The 11,869-nt window shown below is 32.4% G+C and overlaps 1 protein-coding gene across 1 annotated transcript; it reads right to left on the bottom strand.

The window, feature by feature from the left end:
• Positions 1 to 4,869: 4,869 nt before the first annotated feature.
• Positions 4,870 to 9,193, bottom strand: LOC125861590 (UPF0481 protein At3g47200-like). The gene is made up of 3 exons (XM_049541450.1): positions 8,894 to 9,193; positions 6,276 to 6,434; positions 4,870 to 6,084 (listed from the first exon to the last, which is right to left on the bottom strand). Exons 1-3 carry the CDS (start codon positions 9,191 to 9,193, stop codon positions 4,870 to 4,872), a joined length of 1,674 nt encoding a protein of 557 aa, XP_049397407.1.
• Between the last annotated feature and the right edge of the window lie 2,676 nt (positions 9,194 to 11,869).

Raw genomic sequence — 11,869 nt, 5'->3', positions numbered from 1 at the left:
GAAGTAGATGACTAAACACTTCAGCTCTATTGCGCATAACAGAAAATCCACATATAATACAAGGACACAAAATTTTTCCATCAATAGACACATTTGAAAAGGCAAATTCCAAAAATTGAACTACACCATCCGAGAATTCTTTCGATTTAATTGGACTCTCAATCCAACTCTTGTCAATCATGTTGGAATGAAGCTGATTAAGATACGAACAAACAAAAAATAGAACAAAGTTTTATATAAACTTAAGTGGGAAACTTTCCAGTGAAAAGAGCTAAAAACGGGTCAGAATCTTGCACCCTATCACAAATTTACAAAAATGTGAAGCACAATTCATCTGACTAGATAAAAGTTAAATAGAAACACAAAATCAGAAGCCCTTCAAAGAGTAAATCAACTGAAAAATAGACAATCTTTTCTCCAAATTCAACAAAACCATTTTCGAAATCTACATAAATCCATATAAATACACATCACTCACCTCATCAAAGTGAGGAAAAACGGAGAGTGAAAACTGTGATTTATTTAATCTTTTCTCCACAGATTTGTCACCTCTTCCATTAGGGTAAATAAAAAATTGAAATAAACAGAAAAAAAATTGATAAGAACAATCGAAGTTTGAAGAATCTGTGTACCTTGACTCAAGGTTTCTACCTTCACTCAAATAGGAGAAGATGCGCTGCCCTATTTTCCGCTGCCGCGATTTGATTTTGGAGAAGACGTGCTACTCCTATTTTCTAAGAATTTGGGGTAAGTTTGGGACGTGTTGCTCCTATTTTCTTTTCCTTTTGATTAGTAAAAGATAAAATATTGAAATTAATGAGGGAAAATGAAAAAAAGGGAGGGAGATTATACCCGCGTGATTTTACCACAATATTTTAGCGACAATTTTTAATACGTAGGAAATTTTTTATTTTAATGTTAATTTAGCCACGGTTTACACAACCGTGGCTAAAAAACCGTGGGAAATAAGCGTATTTTTGGTAGTGATGATAAAGAACATGACTGCATACGTTCATGATGAAATGATAAAGAACTACAAAACTTTAATCTTATATATACTTAAAGATATAAAAATAATTGAATTAAGAAGAATCATATGGGAAAAAAATATTTAACGAATCAGAAGATATATTGAAACAACAATGGTATGAAATAGACTTACATGATTTAGACTACGAAAGAATAGAATGGTACGATTTAGAAATAAAATCAGACTAAAATGAACTACGAATATTTACAATATTGGACAGAATCTATGGAAGATATAAAACTATTAGAACAATTAATGGAAGAAAATTTATATATGTACCAAAGAACCCAAGATATGTTATATTTAGAATATATCATAAATAATATTAATGAAATACTTAGATTAAAACAACTATCGGAAGAATATTACAATAAATATTATTACATTTTTACCATGAATTTCGCAAATACAAAAAATAATAAAAATGAAATATCAAGATTAAGACACTTACCAAAAGAATATTATAATAAAACCTTTAAAATAAATTACTCAACTACCACACTACCACCTACCACACTACCACTTCCATGAATTCTTCAACTACCAGTTCCGCACCAAAAAATGGTATCGCAATCATATTGTCATATGAACCATTGCGATGCAACGCAATGGGCACTGTCGTCTTACTAAAAGATTTTCAATTCGAGCTTTTGGGAGTCTACTCCCATACTCCCATATAATCACCACCAGCAACAATAAATTCAGCTACCGCCATTATAAACTACAAAGATAGATACTAGATTACAGTATCAGTCGTTAACGATCGATGAAGTACGACATTCGTACAAAACGCGACTGAATGAGATCGTGGTTCAAAATTCAGCTCATGCAATGGCAAAACAGATTTTTAATGCTTTTAAACTACTAAAATGTATCTATAATGAGTTATCAAGTGATTATTATTGAAGATTTCTCAAATTTATAAAATGGTGGGAAATTAATTTTGAAGCTTGATTTTTGAAAGAAAATGGAGTAGGAGATGATGATGATTTTACCTTGGAAATGGATATTACGACCGGAAAACTCGTCGGAATCGACATCAGCAAAAACGAGCTGCTCTTGTTTCTGTTTGGAGACTTTTTTCTATTATAAATTTTAACAATTGCAAATAAATATATTATTCCATATTTATTGGAGGGGGGACCAAAGTGGAGATATGAAAGCTTAGGGAGGTCTTTTGTATGTGTCAATTAGGACATATGGATGATGTCATTAATAGTGGGTATACCACAAATTATTCAAGACTTGTGACTTAATGTCACATTAAGTCTTTAGAGTGACTATTTTGCCAATTTTCCCTAGAAAGTTAGGTGTAAAAATTAATTTTACAAGCTGTTCACTATCAATAATTTATTATTGTACTCCCTCTATTAATTCATGTTAACTGAATTTCTGAGTTACTGTACACTTGTTAAGAAAAACATTTAAGTACATAATTTAAATTATACTTTCCATTACAATCAACTATGAAATTATAAATATAACTTTGCAAGTAATGGAATATATCTCCAAGAAAATATCAAACTCATTAAAGAAAAAGACAATTATAAAAAAATATATATTTTATCTCAGACTTTAAACAATTCAATTATTTTGAACAATGGAAAAAATCTAATCTAAAATGGAGGGAGTGTGTATTATAATCCCAGATATTTCACTTTCAGTGCAAATAGAAAGTTAGGTGTAAAACTTAATTTTGCAAGCTGTCCACTATTAATAATTTATTATACAGTTCATGCACTGCATGCCTATGTCCAGAATTCTTATTCATAATTACAAAAGAAAGAAGCACGTTGTTTAAATGTTTACTTCATTTTGATGTACTACTTTATTTTATTTTACTTAATTTTTATATTATAAATAATTTTATTATTTAGCTTTTCTATTATAACAAATTAAAATAGTTTTTTTTTTTTATACTACTCTTAATAATTTTAAAAAGAGTGTCAAATTAACATGAATAAAATAATACGAAAAGAGCAATAATCACTCACTTCACCTCATTCCCACCAAACCACACTCTCCTGTAAATGCACTGTACCAATATTGATCAGTCTAGTAATTAATAGGGTAGAGCGATAAAACTTTTTTTTATTCATATTCAATATTTGTAATTTATATTAAGATAAATAAATAAATAAATAATATGGTTTTACACAATTTTTAATACTTAACCATAGTTCGTACTGCACTATGTGCAAAACTGCAAATACTCATATTGTTCTTCTTTGTTTTTTGGTCGTGGTGTGTGTGAGAATTAGTAAAAGTTTGTTTGCCGAATTAGGGATGGCAAACGGGGTGCGCTACAACAAAATAATATTTAGCGGTAATTAATAATGTACATTAACAAAGTGTGTTAATTTTTTATCGGTATTAATTAATTGTTATCCCCTGAAGGCAGATCCAGGATTAGAAGTTTGGGAGTTCTAAAGTTTAGGATAGAAGAGAAAAAAGAAACATGATGCCACAACCTTGAGAATCATTTTCATTGCCCCTCCTAAAGGGGTTTACAAGTTAATATAGATATATATTTATTTAATTTTCTAATACAAATATAGAGTCTACGGAAAAGCTAGTGGGATTTGTTCGAACCCACGAACCCCCATCTAGCTCTACCCTTGGACTCATCGGATCCAATATTTCATTTTTTTATTTGCTTAATATCTTTGTTTAACCACTAAAATCAATATTTTAGCTTAGCATTACAATGCAATGTTATGTTACTCTTTTAAACATGTCAATAACATTTTTTTTTTTATAATTTTGTATTAGTTACATGTGATGTAATAAACAAATATCGAATGCAAGTAGTAACATACCTTCTTTTTTTCTTTCTAGTTTTTTTTTGGCCATTCAAAACAATTTTTTCATAAATATCCATTCAGTTTCATTCTTACTTAATTAACAACTCTTAACTCCTCATATGACTAGTGCCCAAACAGGTGCCAAATTGGTACGAGAATTTGTGTAAATCATGAATTTAAAATAATTTTTATCCCAAACCCGCAACCTGTCCCGCCCCACATGAATTTTGAAAAAAAACATATTTAAACCCGTCCCAGTCTATTACCATCCCCAAGTGAAACGAAAGTGTCCATAGAGAAGGCTAAAACAAACATAAGTGATATTCCTAGGTAATTTCCCAAACATGGGTGACAATCTAGGAAAATTACTCGAGAATGTATAGAGTTAATTTTATTTGCACATTGTGGACATGCTGCTCAGATTGCAAACAGATCTGCATTCATGGTAACAAAAAAAACTTTTATCGTCAATTGCACATTAAAAAAGAGTGAATTTTTTTATCGTCATTAGTTAATTTTCATTAGATTCAATGTTGTTGTAGCCTTAAATTATATTTACATAGAGTGCTAAAATGTAATTGTCGTTAGTAATTGCCTCTAGAAAAATATATATTTAGCAGGAATGAAACTATAACTGCTAATTAATTATCGCTAAAGATCGTTTTTGGTGTAGTGTATCATGCAATATAGAAGTCAAGTGGACAATAGACAATAGAGTAAAACATATTGGAGAGCTTCTGTTTGGCAGTAACAAGTGTGTGTTCAAGCAACAATTTATTAAATTAATGACAAATTATATTAAACATATAATGAGAGTCGGTAGAATTGATGAAAAACTGATAACTCATAATTATAAGCTCATCAAACACTACAATTGAGACAATTATTACTTACTTAACGGCACTTGTGATAGCTAGAATAGTCTGTATAGCTGTGAGTATGAAGAGTATAATGCCTGCCACAACTGTAGCTCTTGCCCAAGACCTACTAAAATAATTGTGCATCACATTTGCCCTCATTTTGTTCCATGGTTTTTTACAATGCTGAAATGCTCGTGTACTGTTCGTGGTAATAGAAGGTTGAATAAGAACGGACCCCATTTCTCATTTTGTTGAAGATTCTAGCTACTTCTTTGTCATCTCCTATCCAACTCTTTATGATTCCTTTACGGCGAAGTAATTTCACATCTTTATTTGAGTTGATAAGATGATCCATGAAAGTTGCATAATCACTGAAATATAAATATTCTAAATCAATTGATTGTTGCTCATAAGCAATGAGATTTCGCAAGAGGATTTCCGTACTATCTACCACATGAAGAGAAGGCATTGTCATCAATCCATTCTCAAACTTTATATCAAATAAACTTGTCATATTACTGACCTTTGCAAAGCTAACTCCAGCTTCGGAAAGCTCTGTTGCATTTGGCATGACCTTATTCCACTTTATGTCATCGTTTGAGCATATTTTGAAATTCCTTTGACATGAAACACCGTGTACTACTTGAAGTAAATGTTTCATATCACTTGCATAAATTCGACATCTCTTCAAATGGTATTCATCACAAGTCAATATATATCCCAAGTTAACAACACGGCTAAACATAGTGATCGATAGTTCTTCCAATGACAATTCATCATCATCTTGCATGGTAATTAAATGAAGCCAGTCGAGGATAAAGAAAGGAAGTTGGTTTTCTAGTAACAACAAGTCTCGGAGTATTTGATTATATTTGTAATCAACAAAACTGATAATTTTTTCTTCTCCTTTTGGATATATTTCAGAACACTCTCGAATAAACTCAACCACAAAACAACCATCAAGCAATAACATTTTGCAAAATTCATGACTACCATCAGTATCGAGGTCTTCTATATCATCGTAACACTTTAGTGCTTCCTCCTTCAGATGCTCCAAATAAGTGATGCAACTTTTCACATCAAGCCCCTCTTTTCGTAATCGCTGTAGGTACAATAGCTTGTACTTTTCCATTGGACCAAGTTGAGGATTTTTCTTATGATAAGGACCAATAGAGACCATTTTTGGTGTATAAGCATCTGGATTTGATTCACGTAGCCGCACGTTTACTTTGAATATGATACACGATTTAATAGATGAGTTGTCCAAATCCTCAAACATTTCATCAAAGATTTGATTTATACATTTCTTTGTTTGCGACCCTGATGGATCTTGATCATTTGTTTCCTTTTTGTCGATTAATTGATGCATCACTTTCTTCCCTTCTTTTATCTGTAACAGAAGAGTGTAAGAAATTTTAAAATATTTATTAAAAGCACTATGCAATAAGCAAACAATTACATATCTTTCGTCGTTTAATAAATTATGCATATTTCCCTTTTTTGGTTTAACAAAATAAATTTAAAACAATAGCTTAAAATTTGTTTTTGTAATTTTAAAAATGCCCCGACTTTAAACCTTACCTCATGACCCGACCTATTTTCTTTACCCCTCCTGACCTGATCCTCAAACATTTCGTCAAAGATTTGATTTATACATTTCTTTGTTTGTGACCCTGATGGATCTTGATCATTTGGTTCCTCTTTGTCGATTAATTGATGCATCACTTTCTTCCCTCCTATCTGTAACAGAAGAGTGTAAAAAATTTTAAAATGTTTATTAAAAGCACTATGCAATAAGCAAACAATGACATATTCTTCGTCGTTTAATAAATTATGCATATTTACCTTTTTGGTTTAACAAAATAAATTTAAAACAATAGCTTAATTTTATTTTATTTTAATTTTAAAAATGCCACATGACTTTAAACCTTACCTCACCCGACCTGTTTTCTTTACCCCTCCGGACCTAATTCAAATTAAAAATATCTAAAAGGTGTAAACCCATAGTTACCATTGGAATTTGATTATTTATTGAGGTAATCTTAATGGAGTGTGTCATCCCTTTTTCTTCAACCCTAGCTAATTCCTACAAAAGACACATTCTTTGTAATTTCAATTCCTAAATACTGTGGCTATTATTTTATCATTAATCCAAAGCAATATGTTCATTATAAAATTTGATTTGGAAAGAAAAATAAACAAAGCAATAAATATCATAAAATACTGAAATCGAACTTTAAAAATAAAATAAAAATGAAAGATACACTTATTAATTAATGGAGAGCAGATGAGCTCTTGAAAATCGACAAAATTTCTTCAGAATCTACTTTGAAAAGAACCAAAAAAATTATGAAAATATCGACAAAATTTCTTCAGACAGCAATTTTCATGTCAAATGCATAAAAATCAAATGTCTAACAACTATATCGTCTAAAGCATAATTAATAGGAACATTTTAACCATAATTCAAGTATTCAATAGGTATAATCTACAGGGTGGACATTGTGTAAAAGTAAATTAAAATTGTAGGTGGTACACCATTTCAAAAAAAAAAACAAACTAATTTTAACCATGAATAAACAACAAAAGTTGTTGTTAAGTGGTAATTACTCCATCCTCCTTAATTAAAGGCTTCAAGGTTACGTCCTAAAGTAGACTCACCTTTCAAATTGAGATATTCCTGTAAAGTTAGTATCAAATTAATTAAATATTGATTGACGATAAGAAAATAAATAAATAACAATGACTAAGAATCTTGTAAATAAAATGATTATCCATTTGAGTCATGTTCAATTTGAGGTACAAAATTACCTCTTTGGTTTGACTGTTTCTTATTTTATGTCTATTCAACTCTTGCTTCTCCTGGATTTGTCATTGCTATATGAAGTATCTATTATATAGAGAAAAAGAGAGAAGAAATACAGATAATTGAAGATAGTATCTAGATACGTGTAGGGTAGGGGTGTTAGTGTTAGGTTCGATCGATTATTTTATAAAATTTGTATCATATCAATATTTTATTATTTTATTTTACATCATTAAAATTAGACGCTTGAATTCTCTTTGATATTAGTACGGTTTAGTTAAATTTTGATATTTCTTTAAAACATTATCGTAAGGTGTGAAGGATATAAATTAGGATAAAAAGTTAGAAGATATATTGGAGTGCAACCATATATACTAGTAAGTAGGATTGCATTTTCTTGTTGTCGTTACTAGTAGTCGTAGAACTATTCTGATAGTTTCTTATTTTTGTAATTTAAAATGTTAGAACTAATTTAATTTCTATATGAGTACCATATTAGTAGGTTTAGGAGGTGGGACTTCAGGTATATTGTCATTTTCATCACCCCGGATCCGAGACAATATTATTTTCAAATTTAGTATGTAAAATATATTTTATACATAAATTTACTCAACACGACGCTTTATTTTGTGGCCTTTCAACACAAAATGATGCTCTCAACAGACGATAATTTTTTTTTGAAAAATCTATTGAGTCAAGTCAATGACTATATATATATTTTACGATTAAGTACGAAGTAATTAGGTGCAAAATTAATATTACAAAAGTAGGGTAGTTGGGTAGTGTTAGCGGAAACGTGAAAATAAAAAATAAAAAAGAACAACAATAGTTAATGTGGTTCGGATCAAAATAATCCTACGTCCACCAAAGAACAACTGCACCAATATTTATTTCAGTGTATAAAGAATACAAGTGAAATACTATATGAGAGAGAACATCAAATGTCTTAGAAAGTGAGAAGGCAAGTGAGAGGATGTCATGAAAATGAATTAAGAACTACCTATTTATAGGAATGAATTTTTCCTATTGATGTCATTCATGACATCACTATGTATCAAAAATGTCAAGGTTAAACATGTGAAACCATTTTATGGTTTACCTAAATTTAACCTACTAAGATACTATCTTGACTATTTATTTTGTACTAATTATCTTCCTACCAAATATGCATATTAATTCATCTTCCATTGAGTTTGATTCCACAAGGACCAAACTAACTCTTTCAATCTCCACCTTGGTTTGCATTCCGAGCATGCGTATAAACAACTCCTGCCAAAACTTCTAAGATTACCGGGCAATCCCGTTGTAAGAAACAAGAAGAATCAAACCTTTGTTGAACATGCTAGCTCCACCTAGCAGTTGTTCTCTCAGAGTTGCATCAATTGATGCATACTCCCGCCAAGTCCTTGTAGTGTGCAAACTTTGCAAGCAGGACTGTCTTGGTCAACATGTCTGCAACGTTATTGTCTGTGATAACCTTCTCAACCTTGATATCTCCATCTTCAATGACATCTCGAATAAAATGAAATATGACATCAATGTGTTTGGTATGCTCATGAAATCTTTGATTTTTAATCAAATGAATAACACTTTGCCTATCACATCTTATAATTAATTCCAACTGAACCAAACTCAATTCTGCCACCAAACCTTTCAACCAGATAGCTTTTTTCACTGCCTCTGTTGCTGCCATATATTATGCCTTTATTGTAGACAAAGCGACAATCGACTGTAAAGTCAATTTCCAACTAACGACACTACCGATGAGAGTAGATGTATCCAGTTGTGGACCTCCTTCTATCAAGATCCCCTGCATAGTCAGAATCTGCATAACCGAGAACTGATGTCACGCCCCGAGCTATCCTTGAGACGCGGACATGGGACCTAGAATTATAAGTGACCCCAAGCTAATCCTGCTGGCATAAACTAAGCATACTATGATAACAAAACTAGTGCGGAAGCTTAAAACATAAAATGAACTGAAATGATGGGGAAAAACCCATATACTAAATCTAAAATATATGAAAACTGATGAGTTCAATACAAAGGATATCAACTCAAAACAATAAGCTGAATCTAACTATGTCTGAAAATATAGCCTCTATTGACTAGACGTGTTGGGACAGTCCCCCGCTAAGTCTAGCAAAATTGAAACTAAAGACTAAAAGTACTGAAAAAAAACTCATGACTATTGTCCTCGGAGAACGAGGACTCACCACTGATACTGCTGAGCCGAAGATAAAAACCGATCTATGCGCGATCTAGATGCTGAGAACCTGAACCTACATCACGAGAAGATGTAGCACGGAGTATGTGTCAGTTCTTGAAAGGTACTGAGAATGCAGGATAGAGTAAAGCTGAATAAAATCATATAACTGAGCAAGCAAATAAGCAAATGTATGATCTGAACATTATATAGATACTGAATGCTGAGCTAACTAGTTGCAATGACCAAATTTATAACATGCTAAGACTGAATACTGACTGAATTGTAAATGAGGTCAATGCAATAGAATCTGATTAAACTGTGGGAGCTACTGATAATCGACAATAAAACCACATGAGCTAAATGTGGATTCCGATGTATACGTCCCATCGAGAGGACCCAATATACCCTGCCATAGGTATAGAGGTACGACTGGCGTGATCACTAAATGCTGTCCACAGAGGGGACTTACACCTATGTGGTTTTGGGACTATATGGGTGACTGACCATAGTCCAACTTAGTATTATGCTACTCCCAATAGATTAAGTATTTGACACATTATGATTGAGTTTCTAAAATACTGGATAGCTCAAAACTGAACATGCAAACTGAGAATGCAACAATTTATCGGATAATGATGCATTGATAACTGAGGTATGTATAACTGAATAACTAAAATATCTGACATAATATATGTAATGCAAGAACTAAAGAAATACTTAGCTAGGGTTTTGAAATTCATGCAATAAACTGAGTAATAACATAATAATCTGATTTGGAACATTTAAATAACTAATTCATGCTAATCTGCTGAAGTTCTAGAAACCCTAGGTCTAGTTATAATAAGGGAATCAAGAATCTGACTGAATTCTAGGGATCTAATAGGCGAAAGGAATCCACAAGTGAAATTTCACATACTTGGTGACGAATTCCACAGAGAAATCTTTTGATTTCAGGGCTAAAATTGATGGATTCTTGTTGTGTTCTTGAACTAGGGTTCTTGACCTCTTTTTCTTCTCCCAAGCTCTAATTTCTCTAAGTTTGATTAATGATCTGACTTAGGTAAGTTCTAGTTATGTTTCTAGGCTAAAATTGACCAAAACCATGTAATTTGGGTAAAAACGATGAGGTTTAGGGGTCCAATAAAAAAGGAAAAGACCAAAAGACCCTCGACTTAACTACTGTCGGAATGACCGACAGATGGAACTGACGGACCGTGAGTCGACTGACGGTCCATACTGGTCGACCGTCGTTCGCGACTGAAGGCTGGAATTTGGGGTGTGAAACTGAAATTTGACTGGCCCATCGACGGAGTTGACTGATAGGCCGTGAGTCGACTGACGGTCCGTACTGGTCGATCGTCGTTCGCAACTGAAGGCTAATATCTAAAGTGTGAAACTGAAAGTTTGTTGGCCCATCGACGGAGTTGACTGACGGGCCGTCAGTCGATTGACGGTCCGTAGGTGGCTTTCGTCAGTGGCACCTGCAACTTCTAAAAATCTGGAATTTTTTTCCTTTCTCGAATCTGAGGTGTTACAATTGAAATACTTTCACTTTTCTGAAAAGTCAGACCAATAAGGAGCTCCTTTGAGATATCTCAATATCCACTTCACAGCTTCCCAATGTATTTTTTCTGGATTTTCCATGTACTTGCTCATCACACTTACAGATTGAGAAATATCTGGATGTGTGCACACCATAGCATACATAATGCTGCCAACTGTACTCGCATAAGGAACCTTTGACATATGCTCCACCTCATCCATAGACTGAGGCATTTGTGACTCTAAAAGCATGAAATTAGAAGCTAACAGTGTACTTATAGGCTTGCTCATATGCATATTGAATCTCTCAAGTTTTGATGTACCTCTTTTGAGAAAGATGTACAACACCGTCTTCTCTTGAAATCTCCATTCCAAGGATTTTATTTGCAACTCCCAAATCCTTCATATCAAATTCCTTGCTCAACAGTTTCTTCAAAATATTTGTCTATGTGATGTTGTTAGCAGCAATAAACATATCATCAACATATAACAATAGATAAATCATAGAGTTACCAGACATCTTCTTGTGATATACACAACTAGCAAATGCACTCCTCGAGAATCCATGTGTAGTCATGAATGCATCAAACCTTTTATACCGCCGTCTAGGGGATTACT

The sequence above is a fragment of the Solanum stenotomum genome, chromosome 4 (genome assembly GCF_019186545.1).
Source record: "Solanum stenotomum isolate F172 chromosome 4, ASM1918654v1, whole genome shotgun sequence".
Lineage (NCBI taxonomy): Eukaryota > Viridiplantae > Streptophyta > Magnoliopsida > Solanales > Solanaceae > Solanum > Solanum stenotomum.
The sequence above is the reverse complement of the archived record's forward strand: the minus strand, read 5'-3'. Positions and strand labels throughout refer to the sequence as shown.

Coding starts and splice junctions, on each gene's coding strand:
- LOC125861590 (XM_049541450.1), bottom strand. CDS start 9,193: ATGGCAGCAACAGAGGCAGTGAAAAAAGCTATCTGGTTGAAAGGTTTG. Junction 6,435..8,893: donor ACTACAAGGACTTGGCGGGA/GTATGCATCAAT, acceptor CTTCTGTTACAG/ATAGGAGGGAAGAAAGTGAT. Junction 6,085..6,275: donor AAAATAGGTCGGGTCATGAG/GTAAGGTTTAAA, acceptor CTTCTGTTACAG/ATAAAAGAAGGGAAGAAAGT.